This window comes from Muscardinus avellanarius (assembly GCF_963383645.1).
Source record: "Muscardinus avellanarius genome assembly, chromosome: 2".
NCBI lineage: Eukaryota > Metazoa > Chordata > Mammalia > Rodentia > Gliridae > Muscardinus > Muscardinus avellanarius.
The window spans coordinates 31966624-31992705 of NC_137787.1; the positions used below are offsets into that span (position 1 = coordinate 31966624).

The 26082-nt window shown below is 41.6% G+C and overlaps 1 protein-coding gene across 2 annotated transcripts in view; it reads right to left on the reverse strand.

Annotated features, from left to right (window-relative positions):
* ADAM23 (ADAM metallopeptidase domain 23) overlaps positions 1 to 25764 on the reverse strand; it is a gene marked incomplete at both ends in the record, with an annotated part of 182679 nt that extends 156915 nt beyond the window's left edge. For both annotated transcript variants that reach the window (XM_080689511.1, XM_080689512.1), the window contains 2 exons: positions 24169 to 24383; positions 25569 to 25764. In XM_080689511.1, coding sequence (XP_080545637.1) covers positions 24169 to 24383; positions 25569 to 25764 — 411 coding nt within the window. The remainder of the gene's footprint in view (positions 1 to 24168; positions 24384 to 25568) is intronic.
* Between the last annotated feature and the right edge of the window lie 318 nt (positions 25765 to 26082).

Consider the following 26082-nt stretch of genomic DNA (forward strand, 5'->3'; position numbering starts at 1 on the left):
TTTTCCTATAAGATAAGTGAGGAAATAAAGACTCTTCCTTCTGTCTTTTTTTTTTTTTTTTTTGGCAATACTGGGGGTGGAACCCAGGGGCATTCTACCTCCTAGCTACATGCCAAGCCCTAATATTTAGCAGGTGAGGTTGTCCGTGAACCATGATCCTCCTGTCTCAGCCTCAAAAATGCTTTTGTCATTTCTAATCAACATAGTAGCTGAAATCCTAGCCAGAGCAATTAAGCAAGAAAAAAAAGCAACCAAACTGGAAAGAAATACATAACACTTTTTGCTCACAGATGATATAATATTAAATGTAGAAAACCCTAGAGTCTACAAAAAGATTTAAAGCATATAAATAAAATAAGGAAAACTGCAACATACAAAATCAGCACTCGAAGATCAGTTTTATTTCTATACATTCACTAACAATGAACGATCTGAAAAGGAAATTTAAAAATAATTCCATTTATAATAGCATTGAAAAGAATAAAATACTTAAAAATAAATTTTGCCAAAGAGGAAAAAGACTTTTATAATGAAAATTAAAGCATGGCCTAAAGAAAATTTAAAATACACAAATAAGTGGAAAGGCATCAGGTGTTCATGAATAAAAAGATCAACCATTATTAAAATACCAATATCAGCCAGGCATGGTGGCTCACACTTGTAATCCCAGCACTTGGAAGGCTGACAAGAGGATCGCACAGGTTCGAAGCCAGCCTTAGCTACTTAGTGAGGCTCTCAGCAACTTAGTGAGACCCTGTTTCCAAATAAAGTATAAAAAAAGGTCTGAGAGTATAGCCTGGAGGTAGAAAGCCCATGGGTTCCACCCCCAGTAACACACACACACAAATATATATATATATATATATATATATATTTGTGTGTGTATAAATATATATGTATATATGTATATAAATATATATGTACATGTATATATGTATATATATGTGTATAAATATATATACATATAATTTAAAGCAATCCACTGATTTAGTGAAATTCCTATCAAAATTCCAGTGGCACTTTTGCAGAAATAGAAAAATTCATCATAAATTTCATATGGAATCCTAAAGGACCCCAAATTAAAAATCAGTCTTGGGGAAAATATATGTGGGGAATTGTAGCTCAATGGTAGAGAATGTCTTCAGCATGCATGAGACCTTGGGTTCAATCCCCAGAAAAACAAAGATAAAAGTCTCACCCTTCTTTTTTTTTTTTCTAGTTCAAAGCCTTTATTTTTAATTTCCCAATGGCATATAGCAATATATATATATATATATATATATATATATATATATATATATATATCCTTTTTTTTCAGTACTGGATATAGAACTCAGGGACATTCTAACTCCGAGCTATACCCCCGGCCCTATTTTTTTTTTAATATTCTTTATTTTGGGTTTTTTTTTATTTATTTTATTGGTGCACTGTATTCATACATCATAGTGGGATACATACTTTTGTAGACATACATGCACACAATGCCCAGTCAGCCCCCACCCGATCCCCACTCCATTCTCTCCCTATCCCTCCCTCCCATGCTTAGCTTAGTGGTTGACATCTAGTATTAAAGCAATTTATCCAAAATTAAAAATGATAATCTCACATAACAGTTTCAGTTGTCTGATACCAAGCTTTTGATGACTTAAAGATAACTTTTCAATATTTCTTTTTGCTTTCTTTCTTACCAGAGAATATTATTTTCTATTTTTTAGGTGAAACTATCATATATTTATATATTTATTTTTCAGAAAAAAAATCTATCCTAATATGGAATATGGACTATAGGTACCCAAAATGATCTTGAAAAAGAACAAAGCTAGAAGATATATATTTTCTGATTTCAAACCATATAAAGCTACAATAATTGAAACAGTGTAGTACTATTCTAAAGGCAGATATATAAACCATTGGAGTTAAATAAAAGCCTAGAGCTAAATTCTTCCCTATATTGTCAAGTTATTTTTGACAAGGTTTCCTCGAACATTTGGTGGTGGAAATAATAATCTTTTAACTAAATATTGTTGAAAAATAATAATTACATGGAAAAGAATAAAATTGGACCTTTACACCTAATCCCATATACAAATATTAACTCAAAATAGATAAAAGACCTAAATATAAATCTTAAGACTATAAACTTTTAGGAGAAAATCTGGGTCATAAAACCTCACAACATTGAAATTGGCAGTGATTTCTTGGTTATGATTTCAATGGCACAGGCTACAGAAGAGTATACAAACTCCCTAAAAAATAAAAAAAAATATTGTATATCCAAAGACAATGTAAACAGAGTTAACAGTTGCTAATAGAATGGGAAAAAATATTTCCAAATGCTATATCTGAAGGTATATTAATATTCCAACTAGAAATCCTAAAAATTAACAATAAAGGCAAACAATACCATTTAGAGATAGGTAACAGACTAACATAAATAATGAATCTCCACAGATAACCAATCTTAGTTGTCTGTTGGATGGAAAATCTTGTTTCTCTGGTTCTGGTGTGTGTTACCTAATTCTTCTTTGTAGTTAATCTCTTTGAGTATTTTCTCTAGCGCTGGTTTTGAAGACATAAATTCCTTCAGTTTCTGTTTGTCATGGAAGCTTCTTATTTCTCCATCTAATTTGATAGAAAGTTTTGCTGGGTAGGAAATTTTGGGCTGGAAGTTGTTTTCTTTCAGAATTGGGAATATGTTACTCCAAGCCCTTCTGGCTCTCATAACTTGGTTTGGGAAGTCTGGAGTGATTCTAATTGGTTTGCCTCTGAATGTCACTTGGCCCTTTGCTTTTGTTGCCTTTAAGATTCTCTGCTTGGCTTCCACATTGGTCATTTTGACAATTATGTGGCGTGGGGATCCTCTTCTCTGATCCTGTCTAAAGGGAGTTCTATAAGTTTCCTGGACCTGTGTATTGACCTCTTGCTTTATGTCTGGAAAATTTTCTGCTATTACTTCCTTGAAGAGATTGTTGATCCCTTTGGTTTCACTTTCTTTTCCCTCCTCTATTCCAATTATTCTTAGGTTAGCTCTCTTAAAATGGGCCCATATTTCTTCAATATCAGATTCCTGCTGTCGGATATTTTTTTCTAGATTAGAAACTATGCGTTCATTTTTGGATTGCTCATCTTCTAAGAGCGAGATTCTGTTCTCCATGTGTTCTAATCAGTTGTTTGTGCTTTAATTGATGCCTTTACTTCATTAATTGCATCCTTTATCTCTTTTTGGCTCTCTCTGAGTTCTTTTCGAAGCACCTCTATTATTTTCCTGATTTGATCTTCTAGAAATCTCTGATTTTCAGTTTTATCGAGTTCTGATGTTGTGGGATTGTGTGCATTCATTGCTCCAGTATTATTCCTCTTTCCCATGATTTCGGAAGTTTGTGCCTTCTCTGGGTTCTTCCCTTGGGTCACTATGACTTCACTTAAGGTGTTCTGGATCTGGAGTCTGTAGTATCTCGGACCCCACTACTCCTTTACTGGGTTGTATCACAGAGTCTCCGACCCAGAGAGTCTATAGAGGCTGCTTTAGACTGTGGGGGGTGCCAGGTTGCACGTTCTCCTATGGTGTGATATCTCTGCCACCGCCCCTCTCCCACTGGGTCAAGTCCCAGGGAATACAGTACTGGGATTTCTCCTCTGTGGCCCGCAATTTGACTCACTGTTCTTGAGTACGCAGATGTAGCTGTACTGAATTCGATGAATTCGGTGCTGCTGCCGCCGGTGGCAATATGGCGCCGCTCGCTGCTACGCCCTCAGCTGTGGGGCTGTAGTTTTTCTTTTTGGTTTTGATTTCCACTCTGAATCCCTGCAGCGTGTGCTGAGCTCGGACAATGGAGCTTTAGGTGATCTCTGCGCGGAGAAATCCCGCCTGGCTGTTTCGCAGTGGCTCACCTCGGCTTGCTGTAGCCGTCCCGTGAATTCGCCGGTGCCGCCAGCAGTATGGCGCTGCTGCCGCGTCCTCGGGCTTGAGGATCTCCTCTGTGGCTCTGTTCTCAGTCCGCTTTCCTTCTGGAGCCTGGTGATTTTTTTTTCCCCCCTCTGGTGATGGTGATTTCTGGCTATGAAAGGCGCTGATTTTGTGGTAATGGAGATTTGTTGTTAGCGAGGCTCTTAAGCCCCGCTTTTCTCGGTCGCCATCTTCCTGGAAGTCCTGTCACCCTTCTTGATTTTAAAACTTTAATGGCATGGTGGTACATACTTGCAATCCTAATACTTTGGAGACTGAAACAGGAGAATCACAAATTCAAGTCCAGCTTCAACAACTCAGTAAGACCACAGAAAATTAGCAAGATCCTCCTCAAAATAAAAAATAAAAAAGGTTCAGTGGTTACCCTGGACAACCATTAGTGGGAGGAGGGAAGGGAAAATGGGGCAGGGGGAGAAGGCGCCAAATATAGTTTAAATGTTTACCATTTGTGTCCAATAAAAAATTTGTTTTAAAAAAATCAAAAATAAATAAAAGCAAAAAAAAAGGTTCAGTGGTAGAGTTCTCCTGGGTTCAATCCCCAGTACCACAAAAATTAAACTAAATTAAATTAAACTTACCACAAAGTTATGATCATCAAAACAATGTAGTATTAACATAAAGACATATGGACCAAAGAAACAGAAAGCCCAAATATAAACCCTTACCTAAATTGTCAAATGATTTTCAATAAGGGTGACAAGGCCATTCAAAAGAAAAAGGACAGTCTTTTCAACACATGGTGTTAGTAAAACTGGATATTTATATGCAAAAAAATTAATCTGAACCCTTACTTACATTATACAAAAAATAGCTCAAAATGAATCAAAGGACTAAAATAAGACCTAAAATGACAAAATTCTTAGAATAATCTATAGGGAGGAAGCTTTACAACATAGGGTTTGGCAATAATTTTTTAAACATGACACCAAAACACAGGCAATAAAAGAAAAATAAACAAATTAGACATTATCAGAATTAAAAACTTCTGTGCATCAAATAATAAAACCAACAGAATAATAAGTTAGCCCGGACTGGAAGAAAATATGTGCAAGTCTTACAGCTGATATGTGATTGATACTGAGAATATCTAAGAAAATCCTACAAATGAACAATGAGAAAATAAATAAGATGGGTAAAAAAAACTGATCAGACATTTTTCCAAGGGAAATACACACATGAACAAAAAATACATGAAAAGATGTTCAGCATCACTAATTATTAGGGAAATTCAAATAGAAACCATAATGAAATACTACTTCATGTTCATTAGGATGGTCAATACAGAAAGAGTAACAAGTGCTGGTGAGGATGTAAGATCTTTGTGGAAATGTAAAATAGTGCTTCCCACTGCTGTGGGCAATGAAGTGGTGATTCTCTGATGACTCAAAAAGTTAAAAATAGAATTGTTACATAATCCAATAATTCTACTTCTGTGTATATACTCAAAAGCATTGAAAGTGGAGATTCAAACATAAATTTACATGTTTATATTTGTAGCCACATGATTCACAGTAGCCCAAAGGTAGAAGCAACCCAAGCATCCAACAATGGATGAATGGATAGTCAAAATGCTGTACAGACATATGGTGGACTATTATTCAGCCCTAAAAAAGAAAGGAACTTCTGCTTCATGCTACAACATGAATGAACCTTGAAGAGATTTTGATAGTTGAAATAATCCAGTCATAAAAGAGCAATACTTCATGATTCCACTTATGTGAAGTGCCTAGAATGGTCAATTCACACGGAGAGAAAGCATGCAGAGAGACAGAGAGAGAATGGTGGTTTTTCAGGGATTTGGGGGAAAGGAATGGGGAGTTAGTTTAAATGAGCACAGAGTTTCAGTTGAAGAAAATAAAAAAGGTTCTGGATATAGATGTTATAAAGACTGTCCAACAGTGTGAATATACTCAATGCCACAGAAATGCTCCCTCAAAGGGTTAATGTGGTAAATTTTATGTCATTTGACCACAATTAAACAATTTTTAATCATGCAAAAACTAAAGTATTCATCCTTATTTCTCTTAAACATTATTTTCATTTGCATTATGCACCTAATGAAATATCAAGTTCAAGCATATCCCCAAATATTGTCTTTGAGCAATTTTCTTTTTAGAACCTTGGTTTGTAAGCACCGTTCTGTGGCCATCCTCTGCCCAGGAAACCCAAAGCTTGCAATGCAATCGATTTCCTTTTGCTCTGGTGTAAGGATCCCACTCCCCAATTCTGTCACCACTGTAAGCTTCTCTTCCTTGGCCTCAAGCACCTTCTCCGGCTACCAAGAAGTAAAAAAGCACACTTTCCTTGGAAGTTACTACTGATCCTCTCTCCTGCCACTGCAATAATCCTCTCCTTGCTTAGCCCACTGCTCAGTAAACTCACAAAGAGCAACTCTACACCTCGGGTAAGAAAGTATAATCTTCTGGCATATCGAAAGCATTTCTGGATGGCAAAATATAACCTTGAGCATGTCACAATCTCAACAAGTACATTTGGGTGTTATTGTTTTGTTGTTGTTGTTATAATAAAAAAAATACCTAAGCCATTTTAACTGCATGATCTTGCATTTGAAAATAGGAAACTAGCTTTGTAGATCAGAATGTAAATTGAACAAAGCAGGTAAGCCAGGAAGTGTACTCTATTTTTAAAGCATCAGTGAAAGTGATGTTGCAATCTGATTGGTCTAACTGTGTATTTCAACACACAAACATAAAGAGCGCTTCCGTCTACCCAACACCAATAACTAGGAATGGCCTAATTTTCTTCAGTGACCACATTCTGAGTGGAGGAGTCATTCTGAGAAGATAAGGCGCCTCTTGAGGTTGTTGAGCTGAGGAATGGCATGATCCCAATGGAGATCTTAAAGGCTCACACTGCTGATGTGGTAGAATGGAGTGAGTGCAGAGGGGAGGACGGGAACAGGTGCAGGAGCTGGGAAGACTGTAACAGGGCAAGCAAGAAGTGATGGTGGCTCAGACTAGGTGAACAGCAGTGGAGACGCGCTCATACTCTCCACAGCTTTTGAAGGGAGAGAAATATATGCCAGTTTGAAGTGGTACTTTTGATAAAGAATATGAAAAAGGCTCTTTGTTTAAGGAAATGGAACATGATGTTCCTTCTGCACAGATGCAAAGACTGTGGGAGGGGTAGGTTGGGGTAAGAGATGTTAGAATGAAGAGTTCCATCTAGGGCATGATAAGCTTGAGTTGCCTATTTGACATCCAGGTGGAGACACAAGAGAAACAGTCGGAATGAAAGTGGATAAAAAGGGGGAGGCTCACCGAATGCTGTGTGAGTGTATGCCTCTATCACTTGGAAAATCATGACATATGATTACAATGCACCAATAAAAAATTCGTCAAACTGTATACTTAATATCTGTGCATTTTACTGTATTTAAATTTTAACTCAATTTAAAAATGCTAAATGCATCAGTCGGTCTCAACAGGTCTTACTCCAAATAAAAGAATAGAGCCAGGCATAATGGCACATGCCTATAATCACAGCACTCGGGAGGTTGAGGTAGGAGGATTCCAGGTTGAAGGCCAGCAGTGTACAGTAACTTACTGAAACCCTGTTCCAAAATAAAAAATAAAAAGGGCTAGGGGCTTAGTTCAGAGGTACAATGCTCCTGGGTTCAACTTCCATTAAAATAAATAAATAAATAAACAAACAAACAAACAGATTTAAGTATAAAGGGAAAGAATAATGCTCCAACCTTTTCTCAGACCTATTTTATACACCATTACAAAGCCAGAAAGAGCAAGATATCATCATTTCCACTTCCCATTGGTTCCAGGAGGAGCGAGGGATGGTGTGTGTGCAGCCTGACAGTGATAAGTACTTCTAACACAGGTAGTCTGAACATCCTGCAGAGAGGAAAGTCCATTACGTCACACAGGACAGCCCACAGTAACTAGCAAGGTAATTAGTGGAAGTTCATCATTCATAAATGGAGGGGAGTCAGCATATATGATTTCTTCTTGGTTAAGATTCATAGCATGAGATTTTTCTTCCTGGTTATGGTGTTCAATTATATCTCAGTGTCCAAATAAAAGCATAATTGTGTATTTGCTATTTTTACACGGTTAACTTTTTTCTGGTTGAGAGGTCTATATACTATTTGTCACCATTTTATCATTGTTATATTTCATTCCAAAGCCAGAAAATTATCTGATAGTTTTCATCTGGTAGATGAAAGTGTTTCTTGGGTTTGGTTTTGTGTGGAAAATTGCAGGAGAGGGAGGAAAGACAGATAGATGTCTGATTGAGGCATTTCTTGGGGGAATTCTCATCAGGATGGATGCTATTTAGAGTACAAGTATTTGAGGCCACACCATACCCACTTTGCAATTAGCTCCAAGAAGAAAATGGTTCATCTTACAGCTCACTGAAATGCCTTATTTCCAAGCCTTCCCTTGGGTGCCCTGATTACTAGCAAAGGTTTAGGGAAAACTCCTCCACTCCCCCAGAGTATAAGCATCATGTTTATGTACTGCGCATGGCTCAGGGGACTGCAGCCTCTAAGACAGCGCACACAGCCTCATGCAGCCATTCCTTAAATCCACTTCCACCTGGCAGCATCAGTCAAGCTCATCAGCAACCACAAATCCAGAAGACCCTGAGAATCTCCCTTGGCCACCACTGCCCTCATAATTACCCCAAGCCTACCTTCTACGAGGGAATGGGCTGTGCTGGGTATTAAACCTAGGAGCATTCTACCTCTGAGCCACCCCTAGCCCTATTTTATTTTATTTTTTTATTTTGAAACAGTGTCTTGCCTAAGTTGCTAAGGCTTGTCTTGAACCTGCACTCCTGTCTCAGCCTTTCAAGTACTAGGATTGCAGGCATGCTGTATCACATCTTGCTCCCACCTTTTTTTTTTTTTTTAATAAAAGAGATCCTCTATTCATAAAAGAACAGTTCACAAGTTGGGTTCCCTAGGCCTGACCAGTAATTAGTATCATAAACTGAGCACTTACCATATACCACACACTATGTAAACCAGTTCATGTGGATGATCGTGTTTAGACCGGGCACAATCTCTAGGGTGAACACTCTTACTAATGTCTTTGTTATTAAGAAGGAAGCTGGGGCTTAGATCAGGTTTAGAGAGACTAACTAACTTACTCAAGTGCAAGTAGCTGGTAACTGCAGAGTCCTCAGACTCCCTGGCTCACCTTTACACCCAATTAGTCTTCCTCTACTCTGAAGCAAGAGGTAGGAGGGGGGGTGAAAGAGGAGTTTCTGATAGTCTAAACTGCCTAGTGAAAGTCATGTTTACCCACAAATAGACAGACACACCAGATTACTAAATGCCAACTTCCTGGCTTTGGGTTGAAATACTATCTCAGTGTAGAAACACTGGTCACCCTGCATTTAACACACTGACAAAAGTTTAGACTAAGAGTGTGTCATTTCTTTAATTAGAATAAATAAATAAATAAATAAATAAATAAATAAATAAATAGTAGCTTATCCCATTCTTATAAAAGTCAGCTTGTTTAAGAAACCCGTGTACTTGTATACAGTATAAAAATATTTTTCAAAACAAGAAAGATGTTATTTTAGAATGGTTCTGAAATATAATTTGGACCCACCAAACACAACCACCCTTGTTCAGTATATGAAGGAGGAGAATCTGATAGGGGCAACTTAGCAAGGCCCTCAGCAATTTAGTGTGACCCTGTTTCAAAATAAAAAATAAAACAAGGCTGGGGATGGAGCTCAGGGATCAAATGCTCCTGGGTTCAATCCCTAGCACCACAAAAAAGAGAGAAGAGGGAGAGTGAGAGCAAGAGTGGAGAGAGAGAGAGAGAGAGAGAGAGAGAGAGAGAGAGAGAGAGAGAGAGAGAGAATGAGAATCCATACACCAGATACTGTAGCACATGCCTGTAATCCCAGTACTTGGGAAGCTGAGACAGGAAGATCTCAGGTTCAAAGCCAGCCTCAGCAACCTAGCAAGGCCCTCTACAACTTAATGAGACCCTGTTTTAAAATGAAAATAAGTAAGTAAAATAAGGCTAGGGATATGGCTCAAAGGTAGAATGCCCCTGGAGTCAACCCTCAGTACCACACAAAAAATTAATTAATTAATAATAAATGAATAAATAGGACAGAAGCATCACTATCCAACCCATGGAAATGTGATAAAAGAACACGAGACCAGAAGTCGCAGACCATAGTTCTGGACGTTCTGGTCATGCCAATAATCCTGAAGATGTAGAGAAACCCAGCTGACTGCTTAGTATTCTCATCCATAACACAAAAATAATAATCCTGGTAGTCATGCTGGGAGAAACATGTGAGATTATAAATATGACAGTTCCTCAATAAAACTCTTTAGGTTCTATACAAAAGTTACATGTAATCTTTATAATTACCAAGGCATTGGAGAGTTGAGTTGCAAATCGATTTAATGCACTGTACTTAGCAGAGAGAGTAAAGAGCAGAGACACTCCCAGGGGAAAGGGGACTCCTCTTAGCATCAGTTGATACACATTTTCAATAGAGCCCATTTGCAATAGCACTATTACATATGTGGTATTAGCGGGCTTGTGAAAAAAGATAGCATAACGCATCCAATTAAGTGACCCAGACTACAACTGGAGACAGAAAACTCTGAAGTCCACACTGATGAAAAGGAAGTACTGGAGCTGGGCGTGGCTGTGCACACCTGTAGTCCTAGCACTTGGAAGGCTGAGACAGGAAGATCACAGGTTTAGGACAGCTGCAGCAACTTAGCAAGACCCTGTTTTGAAAAAAAAAAATTAAAAGGGCTGAGGGTGTAGCTCGGAGGCAAAATGCCCCTTGGTTTAATCCCCTACACAAAAGAAAGAAAGAAAATGAAGAGAAGGAAGGGAGGGAAGGAAAGAAGGAGGGAGTAAGTAAGGAAAGGAAGCTCTGGAACAGATACTAGAATTCAGCAGATCCTCAAACCTCAATTTCTTTATTGTACTGGATGCTTCTTACGATATGCCTCTAGCTGTGCTTAGATTTGTCTACTCCAAATTTAATCTTTAGCTCAACTGAGGGCAGAAGTAGGTAGTGTAGTAACATCTGATTTCCCCATTCCACAACCCACCTAGAACTTAAAATATGGCAGGACAATTCCCTCGAGTGGGCACTGCTGTGAAGATAAGCCAGAGGTGAGTGTACCTAACTATATAATTACTAGCTCAGGAGCAGCAGGCGCTCGCCATGGGATCCTGGTTTCACTTCTGTTCATTCCTTTATCTGAACTTGACTATGCTGTAACTACTATCCAATTAGGAGGGGATATCTGCTGGAATTTCTATCCTTTTCCTCTCTAAACAGAAGGGTAAGAAAAATATTTAGAGCCAGGTGTGGTGGCGCACACTTGTAAATCTCAGTACTTGGGAGGCTCACACAGGAGGATTGCATGTTCAAGGCTAGCCTCAGCAACTTAGTGAGACCCTGTTTCAAAATTAAAAAAAAATAAAATTAAGTAGACCTGGGGGTATAGCACATCCCTGGGTTTAATCTCTAGTACCAAAAAAAAAAAAGAAAGAAAAATATTTAGAGTATTTATTTAAATATTAAAGAAATAAATATCTTTCACAATAGAATTAAAAGTAGAACTCAAAACCAGATGTGGAGGTGCACACCTGTAATTCTAGGTGTTGGGAGGCTGAGGCAGGAGGATCACAAGTTCAAGGCCAGTGTGTAATAACTTAGCAAAAACCCTATCTCAAAATAAAAAATAAAATAGGGATAGAGATATAGCTCTGAGGTAGAATACCCTGGGTTCAAACCTCAGTCACACACACACACACACACACACACACACACACACACACACACAGAGTTTAAATTCACTAATCTATAATATTCCAGGAAATTAGCTTCTGTTCACCTTTTAGTCCGTGAATATACCTACATAACAAAATGGATTTGAAATTCTGAGCTAATTCAACTATTCCAGAATGGGGGCCCAATGATGGAGTCTCTTGTTCAAATTTTCCATGAAGCCGGGCGTGGTGGCGCACACTTGTAATCCCAGCATTTGGGAGGCTGAGACCGGAGGATCGCGGTTCGCGCACAGCCTCAGCTACTTAGTGAGGCCCTTCGCAACTCAGTGAGACCCTGTTTCAAAATAAAGAATAAAAAATTGGGCAGGAGGTATAGCTCGGAGGTCAAATGCCTCTGGGTTCCATCCCCAGACCCACAAAATGAAAAGAAAAAATTCCATAAATGAACATGATTATCTTAAATGTGTCATTATTTTGAGTAAAAATATAAAACTCTGTATACTCTTTCTTGTAATAGAATTCCTAACAGTAAAGTCCATTAAAATTGTACTGAATTTATATAAATTCTAAACACAAAGACTCCTCTGTAATGCTGCAAAATTGAGGCACTCAGTGGGTTTTGAATGAATGAATTATATGAGGAAAAGCATTTCATAAGATTAAAAAGTACCTGTATCAATTGTGAGCTGGATATTTTCTATGAAGAAAACTTTACAATTATTTATATTACCAAAAAGAAAAAACATTTTCATTCAGAAAACTTATATTCTAGGAGCAATTAATTACTCAGATCTTAAAGATGGAGATGACAGGGTCTTCTGAAATAGGAAATTAACAGAACTTGGACTTAAAAGTCTGAGAGCACATGACTGACACATCGGGTTCTGGTCACTGATCACAAGGGTCCTCCACAGCTGGCTCTGCACTTTGGACAGATACGAATGGAATCACCAAGACAAAATAACGTCCTGCCATGGACTGACCTTTGGTAAAAAGGTCTGGGGAATGCTGAAAGGAGAGGGAACAGCAGGTGTCGGTCTGAAAGCAGCAGCCCCCCCCGGGGGGGGGGCACGCCCGTAAGCCCTGTACTCAGGAGGCTGAGACAGGAGGATGGCAGGCTCAAGGGCAGCCACAGCAAGTAGTGAAAGCAGCAGCTCTCCAGAGAACATACCATCCTCTCCTGCCCTCCACCAGAAGATTCATCTCGCTGAAATTATGCTGGCTGAATGTGGATAAGGAGCATCATGTGATTAAATAAGTGTTCCACTAAGATCAATCTGTCAGCAGTGGGGCTGATGGATTGAAAGAGAGCGAGTGAGAGGAGAGAAGACGAGAACAATACAGAGAGGAGGAGAGAGGGGTTCAGGGAGTGAGCTCAAGATTTAGCCAGCACCTATTTATAGGCAGGAGGTGAAGGGGAGAGGAGTCAAAGGTGACTCCGAGGTTCACTCCTAGCAGGCTAGAAGCTGGCGGCACCCCTGAGAAGAATGGGGAACGCAGCAAGGACAGGTCTCTTCCTGCCTGAGTTCCTTTCTCATGGATGAAGCCACCAACTCTGGCAATATCACCAGGCAAAGGCTCCTCGATGATTTTTTTGACCGGCTGTAAGAAGGACAGTGCCCCACTCTGTTAACTGAACCTGAGGATCAGTGAAGACGGAATGACACCAGAGCTTATATCGTTAGCAAGAATGAGTCAACCCCCAAGGGAAAGAGCAGAAGGCATTATTTAGAGACACACACTGAACCAAGACTTTCAGTGAGACAGCTTAGACATAGACTACTCCTACAGATTCAAGGTAAATGGCCAAAAATGGTCTAGACTTTATGGAAGAAAAGAATCAGCTAGATGTGGTGGCACACACCCATAATCCCAGTACTTGGAAGGATGAGACAGGAGGATCACAGGTTCGAGGACAGCCTCAGCAACTTAACAAGGCCCTGTTCCAAAATTAAAAATTATAAAAAGAACTGAGATGGTTGAGCGTGGTGGCGCATGCTTGTAATCTCCGCACTTGGGAGGCAGAGACAGGAGGATGGCACAGGTTCAAAGCCAGCCTCACGGGCTTCAGAGACCCTGTTTCCAAATTTAAAAAAAAAATTATATATATATATATATATATATATATATATATATATATATGTCTGGGAGTGTAGCCCGGAGGTAAAAGGGTTTCCAGGAACCCCAGTACCACCAAAAAAAAAAAAAAAAGAACTGGGATGATATTCAGAGGTGATTGCTCCTGGGTTCAATCACCAGTACAAAAAGAAGATGATAGGCCAGGCATGGTGATGCACGCTTGTAATCCCCGCACTTGGGAGGTGGAGACAGGAGGATCGCACAGGTTCGAAGCCAGCCGCGCTGGCGTAAGAGACCCTGTTTCAAAAATATAAAATAGGTCTGGGAGTGTAACCCGGAGGTAGAAGGGCTTCCAGGAACCCCAGTACCACCAAAAAAAAAAAAAGAAGATGATAGGTAGATAAATAGATATATAGAACAAACTAGGGGCCAAACATCAGAAATTAAGGTGGGTATTAATCAACAAGGTGTCTTAGTCTGTTCTGTGATATTATGATTTAATACTGCAGACTGAGTAACTTTAAAGAATAAAGGCTTATTTTGCTCATGATTCTGGCAGCCGAGAAGTCTCGGAGCATGGCTCTGCACCGGGGAGGCCTCCCTGCTGCAACAGAACATGTCTGATGGCGTCACATAGCAAGACAGATCAAGTGTGCAGCTCAGGTATTTCTTCCTCTTACCTAAAGCCACTAAAGCCATCATAGGGGTCCACCCCCATGACTAGGTCTAATCCTAAATACCTTCTAAAGGCCCCACCAAATGCCACTAACACATCGATGTTAGGATTCCATTTATCAACACACAAACTTTGGGGGAAACATTCAAACCACAGCACAAAAAAATGGGGCTGGGAGCTGCAGTAAGCAGCATATGTCTACCCTATCTAAAAAAAAAGCTACTTCTTAACAGTAGGTGGGTTTGGTCCCAGCAGTAATTCCATTCTTCTGCACCCTCTGCTTTCTACCATGTTACCCTTTTCCTCTTCTTCAAGCTCTTGTCCATGCCTGAAAGCTTTATGTTGCTATTGCTGTTGATGCCATGTTTGTGGCTGGTTCCCCCCTGTTAGGGGAGCTCCATGAGGAGCCATGTGCTTGGCACTCAATGGACATGTGCTCACCTCTGGACTCCCCGGTGTTAAGAAAGAGAAGGACAGGGGACACAGCGCAACAGCATAAAGAGAAAGTGTTAATGAAAGCCTGGAAGGGCTGTTTCTGGTAGAGCAGAAAGAGCCACCCATACAGTCTAGGGTGGGCATTTTATAGGATGAGGACAGTTATAGGAGGGATCCATTCATAGAGAACCTAATTGAAGACTAGTAGAGATGGTTGTTGATTGGGTCACACTGGTTCAGTGTTTTATTACTTCATTAGTATATCATGTCATCACAGCCTTCACAATCCCCACTCCTTCTCTTTCCACTCCCAACATCCCTACCTCCCTCCAATGTGCATTTTGCAAAAGAAAGACCTAGGTTCGACTCTTGGCTCTGTCTGGCATCCACTAGCTATTAGTCTTTTGTGAAGATACTAAGCTTAAATCTCAACCACTCCCTCTGTAAGCACCTGCCTCTGGGTTTTTAGAGAATCAAGTAGGAATTGATTGACTATAAATAAAATATAAATGCCTGATTCCTTGAAATTTCATATAATGGCCTTCCCCTTCTCATACCTGCCACATCCACGGTGCTGCTGCTGCCCAGCAAGCCTGGCCCATGCCCCTGGAGCTGCCAGGGTTATCCTCACTCTGCTGCCCGGGTTATCCTCACTCCTCTTCCCATACAGGCATATCTCTAAGGGGTCATTAGGACCTGCCTGAGTCTCTCTTCCTCTGTGAGGTTTTCTCTGACCTCGCTGGACAAAGCTTGCTCTCCCCTCTGGGTGTCCACAGCCTTCTGTTCTGACAACTGCTGCTACCCAGACATGAACTGCACACCACCAGTACCCTTGACCAGACACCCACTGGTAAGCAAGGGCAGACACTCAGTGTTAACTCTTTGTTCTTATCTCCAGAGCCCAGGACAGTGCCTGATGCAAAAGAGGTACTCAGTCCATGTTTGCTGAATCAAAGAAGCGTCAACCCCTAACAGATATGGATCTGACTTACTGGGAACTAGATGAGTAGATAGACACCACTCAGCAACTAACCAACAATGGAAAAAACTACTGCAGGGTCAGCTACTAATTAGCCCTTTAATGGTGGGCAACAGTGATGGGGATCACCTAGGAACTGTGAATATATTAGTCCCCTCTCATCCTCGGGAATACATTCCAAGACCTCCAGTAGATGCCTGAAACCAAGTATAGTAACAAATTCTATATATCCTCTGTTTTTTTTTTCCTATATATACCCACCTATAATAAAAGACAGTTTAGAAGAATAACTAGAAAAAGCCAGGCATGGTGGCACACATCTGTAATCTCTACACTTGAGAGACTGAGACAGGAGGATCACAGGTTCACAGCCAGCCTCGGTAACTTAGCATGGCCCTCTGCAACTTAGTGAGACCCTGTTTCCAAATAAGAAATAAAATAGGGCTGGGGGTGTACTCAGAGGTAGAATGCCACTGGGTTTAATCCCCAGTACCACACACACACACACACACACACACACACACACACACACGTTAACAATGACGTAATAAAATAGAGCAACTATAACAATATACTGTGATAGAAGTTATATGAATAACCCCCCTCTACATATCTTACTATTATGGTTTGGATACAAAATGTCCCCTGGAAATGCCAGGAATGGTGGTGCTCGCTTGTAATCCCCGCGCTTGGGAGGCTGAGACAGGCGGATCGCATGGATTCCAAGCCAGCCTCAGCTACTTAGTGAGGCTTTCAGCAACTTAGTGAGACCCTGTTTCCAAATAAAAAATATAAAAAAGGTCTGGGAGTATAGCCCGGAGGTAGAAAGCCTCTGGGTTCCACCCCCATTACCACCAAAAAAAAAAAAAAAAAAAAAAAAAGAAATGCTCATGCGTCACAATTCAGCAGTGTTCAGAGGTGAAATGATTGAAAGATAAGGGTTCTAATCTCATCAGTGGATAAATCCATGGATGGATTAAAGGGTTTACTAGGTGGTAAGACAGGCAGATAAGATGTAGCTGGAGGAGGTGGGTCACTAGGGGTGTGGTCTTGGGGACTACATGTATGTGCGTGGCCCACTTCTCTCTGTTACCAGTAACCATGCACTGAGTTCCGTGGATTTGACCCAGCCTAACATGGACTTTGACCTCTGAAACCTCCAGAACTATGAGCAAACCAATCTTCCTTCCTCTGAGTTGTGGTTGTTAGGTATTCTGGGTCACAGCAGTGAAAACGCTCCCTGAAACAATGACTGAATTGTATTCACTCTTTTTCTTCCCACAGTTGACTGCAGGTAACTGAAACTGCTACAAGGGAATCCATGGATAAGGAGGGACTACTGTACGGGTATTTTTTGCTATTTTAAATAATATTAGCATAAGGTATGACTTATGCAATGCCAAAAACTCAAAACCAAAATTACCTCTCCTACTGATCTGGAATAGCACCAAATAGACTTAAAAGCATCTTGAGGATCTTTTTAAATTTCAATTTGATTATAAAACAAAACTTTATGGGAACCACTACACTCTTTCTAACATATGGGTTTTCAATCATCAGTTCATTCAACAGACATTTACCAAAGGCCTACTATACATCATGCATTAAAAATAAAGCCATTACAAGTCTGAATTCTATATACTACAGTTTTGTCAGGCTGCTCAGACAGAGCTGGAAAGTTTGCAAGGGGGCTATTAAGGCCAATATAAAAAATTTGTATTATTATAATACAACCTAATAGCTTGCCACTCTATCACATTTGAAAAAGGGCATTCAGATCTGTTAAACAATAAAATTCATGCAACTGAGTTAGAAAAAAGCAGGGACATTTCTACAGTGCAAACCGTAAGACTTTACAAATAACCAGGTATGGTGGCGGGTGCCTCTAGTCTCAGCTACTTGAGAGGATGAAGCAGTATGGCTCGAGGCCTGAAGTCTAAGGCCAGTATAGGCGACATAACAAGACCTCATTTCAAATGACAAAAAAATTAATTTAAAAAACATATGCAACTTCTATATATTTTTCCCATCTTTTATAACATGGGTCTTTCTGTAATTATTGGGTTTTTTGGGGGGTTGGAGTATTTTTGTTTTTGTTTTTGTTTTTATGGTGGTACTGGGGCCCCTGGAAACCCTTCTACTTCTGGGCTACACTCCCAGACCTATTTTTATACTTTTTTATTTGGAAACAGGGTCTCTTAAGCCAGCGCGGCTGGCTTCGAACCTGTGCGATCCTCTTGTCTCTGCCTCCCAAGCACGGGGATTAGCGCCACCACGCCTGGCTATTATTATTGTTTTTTAACGTGTGTGGTACTAGGAATTGAACCCAGGGGCATTTTACCTCTGAGCTATGCCCCCAGGCCTATTTTATTTTTTATTTTGAAACAGGATCTCACCAAGTTCCTGAGGGCTTTGCTAAGTTGCTGAGGCTGGCTTTGAACCTGTGAGTCTCAGCCTCTAAGTATGAAAGTTACAGGTGTATGCCACCACACCTGGCCCACTATTGATTTTTAAATTGATTCCTGCTGATAGGAGTCATAAAAATATATATTTTAGAATTCTAAATCGTTGTGAGACCATCTCATAGGAGAGACATTTGGGACCCTTATTCTATGCCAAGAAAAAATGGAGCAGCCGGCTTTCAGAAAGTCAAGAACTGTGAAACTGGTCTTGTCCTAAAGTAAACTAGAAAGTACAAATAAAATCAAGATCTAAATTCACTTAGGGGACATGGATAAGTGGTAGAGCTCATGCTTAAAATGGGCAAGACCCTGGGTTCAATCCCCAGCACCCTATAAATACATAAATAAATAAATTCACTAAACACCTCTCTCTCTCTCTCTCTCTCTCTCTCTCTCCCTCCCTCCCTCCCTCTCTCTCTCTCTCTCTCTCTCTCTCTCTCTCTCTCTCTCTCTCTCTCTCTTCAACCAGTTGTGGTGTGGAGTATAAAAGGCCTTTAACCCAAAAAGCTAGTCCATGGCAAGAGCCAATTTCCTCTCTTTTTCTTTTTTTTTCTTTCTTTTTTTTTCTTTCTTTCTTTTTTTTTTTTTTTTTTTTTTTTTGTGTGTGTGTGTTACTAGGATTGAACCCAAGGGCATTCTACCTCCGAGCTATTTTTTATTTTAAAACAAGGTGTTGCTAGGTTGCTGAGAGTCTTGCTAGGTTGCTGAGGCTGTCCTTGAACCTGCCATCCTCCTGTCTCAGCCTCCTAAGTACTGGGATTAAAGGAGTGCACCACCATGCCCAGCTGGCAAATTTTTTGGATGATTCCATTCATAGCTGCCCAAAATCTGGGTCACCTTCCCCCAGACCCTGTTCCTTCCTTTTCCAACCAGAAAAGAAAAGAATCCTAATGGAACAGAATATAAGACAAGTAAATTTTGACCAAAGGAAAGTTCCAGGAAATAGTTCCTGAACTTTCCTAGGAACCGACCTTACAGGCTTATCTAAGAATAAATAAATGAATCTAAAGTGTTACTCCTAGTTTTTAAAAGTATGTTTCATTTTATTAGCATATTGTATCAATGTTAATAAAACATTTAGGTTTAATAAGCATATAATTCCATTTTAGCTCATAAAAATATCTAAAGAGAAGGTGTCTTAATAACAAAAACATAAGAAAAAAACAAAGTGATTTTCCGTCCTCGGTTCTCAGTGGATACTCAGTACAGCATTTCTGACGCCAGATGTATGGGGGCTTTATCCCCACACACCAAGCAATTCACAGATTCTCCACTGGACACAAATCAAGTGTCCTCTAGTTCAATTCAATTCTAACACTATTCGTCTGAAGACAGTGTCAGATCCCAAGTTGGGGACTTGGTCCCACAGACTTTAGATGCCAATCACAAGCCCCAAGCTGAGGCCTGTACTTCTGACAGGTTATCAGTCATGGTTTCTCCAACCCCTTCCTCAGTCAATTAATTTACTAAAAGGGTGTGCAGAACTCAGGGAAACACATTTATTTATTTATTTATTTGTTTGTTTGTTTATTTATTTATACCAGGAATTGAACCCAGGGGCATTCTACCTCCAAGCTAAACACTCAGCCCTACTTTTTTATTCTTGTTTTGAAACAGGGTCTCGTTAGGTTGATGAAAGTCTTAGTACTTGCTGAGGCTGTCCTCAAACCTGGAATCCTGCTGTCTCAGCCTCCCAAGTACTAAAATTACAGGTGTGTGCCACCATGCCTGACTTTTTTCCTTATTATAAAGGCAAAAGACCTTAGGCACAGCGCTGGATAAGGGGCACCACCCTCCAAGAAGCTCTGCATGTTCGCCTATCTGAAAACTTCCAGAATCCAGTCTCTCTGGGTTTTTATGGAAGGTCATTTCATACACATGACTGATTACATCACTGGGCATTAGTGATCAACTTAATTGTCAGCCTCTTCCTGGGGTGTGAGGCTGAAAGTCTCAAGTCTTCAAACATGCCGTGGTCTTTCTGGTGACAAGACCCCAGGCCAGAGCCCACCCACCAGTCCCAGTCCTTCCACTATCATACTAAAGAAATCCTTATCACTCCAGACAGTCCAAGGTTTTTAGGGGCTGTGTGACAGCGAACAGGATGAAGTCCAAATGTGTATTTCACAGTATTACACAAAACAAAATTAAGCTTTGTCATTTCAGGTCCTAATATTGCTACAGGGTGTTAAATCTCAGTTCCTAGGTAGTAAGAAAAAAACTTACAATAAATTGTAGGAACACAAAACTGTCTTTAAAGAAATAGGAATTTGGGTAGGCACCAAAAATGAAAGAACATAACCATTCGGATCTGAGGTGTCTTTAAATGCCTGGTACGCTCTGGACCATCTCGGTCTATGCCTTCATCCTGGTGTAATTATTCAGTGTGCCCACTTCTCTCAAAAGTGGCAGTTCGGAGAGTTGGCCATGCACCACCCTATTTGGAGATTTAAAAGATCCCTGAGCATTCTTTGACAAAGAAACATTAGCATTTTCAGAAGCAAAAGTACATATGTAACAGAAGTACGTGACAGAATGTGCTTTTAAACTTCCCAATTTTCAAAGAGTTAATCAACGTTTTAACTTTCACAGCTGTTAGAGAATTAGGACTCGTCAACACTGAGGATTTATGAAACGTCTGCAGACACAGATGTGGAGCGTGGCCTTGCAACCTCTACGTGGGAACTCCCCTCTCCACCTCTACCCCACCTAGGCATCCAGGAGAGAGGCACCATGAGTCAGCATTTCTAAGACATTCATTAAAATGCGCTTCCACGCCATGGGACCAGGGGAAGCAGAAACAACCCAGTTAAATGAACCCAGTGTTCATTTAACATTAACACTCTATTAGTACACGGATATTCAAATCAAAACTTCTTTTTTTTAAGAGCAAAAACGACAACATTCTATACTTTCTCAATGAAACATCTGTGAAACAGCAAGACTGACAAGTGTGTCTCATCACTGTTATTAAGCATGTCATCCTAAGGTACAGCAGAAAGCATACGGAACACTTTTTGTCAACTCATTCAAGCGGCGCTTAAAAACCATAAAAGGGAAATCTCAGGATCCGGAGAAAAGCCATCCTGTAAGAACAACACCGTTAGCACCTATGCGGGAGCACGTTTTAGACTCTCGCTTGGGTCATTTGTGTGTCTTCCTGGAGGACAGATGGTGTCTTTTCCAGCCTGGCAACCCTAATCTGCGAATTCTTAGCCTACGGCTTTGTATATGAGTAATGTACAACAAATTCTCATTGAATCACTCTAATAGGAAAAGAAGAAAAGCGTTCTTAAGTACAGTTTCTAATATAAACATTCTTTCCAAAGTAGAAAAGAGACCCAAATCACCAGGGTGGGACAGGAATGGAGAAGTTGAATCCCTCCAATGGCAAGTAAGTGTTCCATAATGAAAAGTCTAGTCCCCTGCCTAAGTGGAAGGTAAAGGCTTAACAACCTTATTGTCATAGGAAGTCAGATAATACTGCCGTCAAACCATGTCTCACACACAAAACAACTATGTAAACTTAGGCTGTAAGAGAAGCATTAGTCATAGCCTCTGCTACCTGAGTTACAAAAAAGTTCTACTGAAATTTCTTTCCACTGAGAAGGGCTTAGGCCTCTTTTCAAAAAGGCTTTGAGGCAGTGTTTTGTGTTCCTCCAGCACCCCATGCAAAGGCACTGGCGTTTGAGAACTAGCCACTTAGCCACAGAAGGGCTCATTCATAAGGAGAGCTGCAGTCCTCGGTGCATTTTATCAAGGGGGCCTTGGCTGGCTCTTCCTAAAGATAACGCCCACTCCTCCTATCAAGACAACTGGGTAGACAAGATTTATTAGTCAGTCCATTAAATTACAGAAGAGCTTCTGGAGAAAAAGGCCTGGCAGAGAACGGAGACCCATTATCACAGCCAAGGTGGGCAGCAGCCAGTACCCAATAATGTGAAAACAAAGTTAACTTCTCCACAGATATTCAATATGAAGAAAGCATTTTCTGAGAAGTGACTTGTTTGCAAAAAGAAAAAAAAAAAGGTAAATATTTAGGCCTCTTGGATTTTCTATTAGCTACTTTATAACCTTGAGATAGTCACCCTAAAACTTATATTTCTATCTGATAAATACTGTCACCACTCACCTATACTTCAGAAAACTAATAAAACAATTATGTAAACCACAAATTGTGTGTGTGTGTGTGTGTGTGTGTGTGTGTGTGTGTGTGTGGTGGTGGTGGTGGTGGTGGTGGAGGTGGTGGTACTAGGGATTGAACCCAGGGGCATTCAACCTCCAAGCTATACTCCCAGCCCTATTTTACTTTTTATTTTGAAACAGGATCTCATTAAATTTCAGAGGGCCTCACTCAGTTGCTGAGGCTCACTCACTCATATCTGCAATCTCTTCTTAAATTTAAGAGTTTTTAGACCATTACTGCTTTTCTCAACTGAACAGATGTAGTAGAAATCTACATGGGCTAGATCAGTGGACAGGTATAATCCATATGCTTTCATTTAACATTAACACTCTATTTTGTGTTCCTAATAAAGAATAGAGGCACTGATAGTCCATGTGTAAACCTGCTTGCAGTTCATATTATTACTAATTAAAATGAATTATAGGAACCAGGGGGGGAAAATCCCTTAAACTGTTTTGACATTAAACATCTTTGTCTTCCACTAAATATCTTTTTCAAAACTAGTGCCCCTTTCTTCCGTGTGTGTGTGTGTGTGTGTGTGTGTGTGTGTGTGTGTGTGGTGGTGGTGGTGGTGATCCTGGCAATTGAATCCAGGGGAATTCTACCTCTGAGCTACACCCCTAGCCCTAATTTAGTTTTTTGTTTTGAAACAGGGTCTCACTAAGTTGTGGAGGGCCTAAGTTACTGAGGCTGGCCAAAAACCTGTGATTCTCCTGTCTCACCCTCCGAAGTACTGGGATTATAAGTGTGTGCCACTACCCCCAGGTATTAGTGCCCCCCGTTTTTGCGGGTGTGGGGATGGAACCCAGGAGCATTTGATCTCCGAGCTATACCCCCTGCCCTAATTTTTATTCTTTATTTTGAAACCGGGTCTCACTGAGTTGCATAGGGCCTAAGTAGCTGAGGCTGTCCGTGAACTGCAATCCTCCTGTCTCAGCCTCCCTATTAGTGCCCCTTTTTGAATGAACCTGAAAGTAAAGCCACTGTTTACAATCAATGCAGATTAAATCTTAAAGGATTCTGTCAACCAAACTGGTCTTCATATCATGCAAGTAATATTTTCTACTCTTCATAATCTTTTAAAATATCAAATTGTTTACCTACAGAAATATAATGGCAATATTCTCTTCCTCACATCAGTTAGAGACAGAACAAGTAAATTTAAACACTCAAGTTCTAAATGGAAAGACTGATGGGAAAATGCACCCAGAGAGCCTCTTACAGAAACCTTCTGTGTGCAGACTGAAAAGGGGTTTTATATCACACAAGTAGAATCCTGCCCCCTTACATAAAGGCTCACAGACCCGAGTCGGGACCGTAAACAACTTCGCTCTGCTGCTCAGTGCCCAATGCGCCTGAAAGACACACGAACCATGTTCCAGCTGTTAAGTTTATAAGGGCATCCAAAAGTGCCAGTTACAGTTTAGTCAGAGAGAACACTATCCCAGTAGATCCCAGGCTAATTCCCTCCAGTTTCTCCCCTATCATAATTTTAATTGCTTCCTTAATAAAATGCTGCAGTAACATTTGTGTGAAATCAGATTTGGGCACAAAATCAAATCACAGGAAAACTTCATGGCAGCTACTTTCGCATGCCCAGCCTCCTGCCTACCTTGTTATGTTTTTGCTGGTGTCTTGCCTTTGTGTCAAGAACGTGATAAGGACTTTCTGAGTCTTGGTTGATGTAATATATGAGTCTTGAAGGCAGTGTGATTTCTTTCTGCATTGCATTGCTGTAACTGATATTACTGCTATTCTGTTGCAATGTATTGTCTTCATCTGCCAGGACTCTCAGGTTTTTTTCTGCAGTTTCATTCCAATGCGGAGCTGGGGGGGCAGGAAGCACAAACATACACAAACACATATATACATACCATAAATATGTAAGTACTACAATGCATTTTCCCGTTAACTACACTAACAAAGTTTTCTATAGCAGGTAAAAAAAAAAAAAAAAAAAATGGAGACACAGAAAAGCAAGTTATGGCCTGGGAAGGTTAATAGCCAGTAAGGCTTATACAATCACATACTGGATTAATGTGTATATTTTCTAGCCAGTTTCTAGACTGGCTCTGCACCTAAATATTCATCTAAATAGTAGGAGGAGAGGGCAGAGTGGACTTTGCAAAGTCATTAAAAGAACATGCTCAGGGGTCCTGATCTTCACCTCCAGCCCTTCTTTGAGTCTACAGAAGTTCAAGTATGTTTAGTAGCATCCCATTTGAGAACACTCCAAAGATAACTTGAGTGCTGAATTCATGGACAAGGACTGTTAATTGACTCTTTTAACAACAACAAAAAAGACAGTTTTCTTTTAACTTTGAGCTGGATGAGCAAAAAAAGAAAAAAGTCCTTTGCCATAGAGGGATATGGATGCTGGCAACTTTCCAATATCGTTTTATTTTCCTGACCAGGCCAGCTTTCTGCTGTCAGTGATTGCCAATCATCAATGCTTTGAACACTGTATTATTTTAATTGTGGTCATGACAAGCATTTTGAGAAATCACAATCAAAGGTCGTGCACAAAGTATGTCTTCTGCGCTTCGTTCTTTTGGTGCCTGAAGTACACTTCCCTCGCCTCCATCCCAACCGCAGTGAATAAACCCGGTGGGAAATCCGAGGAAACAACCAACCCCCTGCCCCTATTATCCTTACACCCTCCCGCATTCTTAACAAGGCTCCAGCACGCAAGAAGCAGCTCGGTCCCTGGCTGCATCGCCCGGGCGCTGGCTTCCCCTCCGCAAGTTGCGTGTGACCGCGGAAGGGCCCAGGAGCCACTACATACCCCCCGGCGGAGCCGACAGTCACTGGGACGGGTTTTTCGTGACTGCAACAGAAATGGACTTCCAAAAGTGAACTAGAACGTGCATGGGGGCTTGGGGACGAGAAGGGCAGCGAGGCGGACGAGGGGGCGCGGGAAGGCCAGGCCCGGGGCGCGTCCCGAGCGCACGGACCCGGCGCCCCCCCCTCCCCGGGGCCCGACGGGGGAGGAAGGGCCGGGGCCATACCCACCGCTGGGCGCAGCGGCCCCCCAGGCGCGGGGCCGGGACGAGGCGGCGAGCGCAGGCAGCAGGAGCGCGAGGAGCAGGCGGCAGGGCGCGCGGGCCGGCGCCGGGCCGGAGGGGCGGCCGCGGGGGCCGCGGGAGGCGCGGGCCGGGCTGCAGCCCGCGGGGAGCGGCCGCCGGGAGCTGCTGCCGGGCGGCTCCATGGCTCATCGCTCCCGGGCGCCGCGCGGAGTGACGGGCGGAGCGCCGGCGGGCTGCGGGCTGCTGCGGGCGGAGCCGGTCACGCCGGCTGGGCGCGCATGGTGCCGCCGCGGGCGGGCAGGGGCTGGGGCTGGGGCTGCGCCCTCCGCGGCTCCCCGCTCGGCCCCTCCCAGGGCGGACCGCAGCGAGCGCAGGGCCCCCTCCGCGCCGCCAACTTGGAGCCGCCCGGGCCGCTCGCTCCCCCGCGGGCGCGGCCGCTCCGGAGGCTGCGGGGGCTGCTCCGGCCGAGGGTGCGGGGGGCGCGCGGGCCGGCGGGGGCG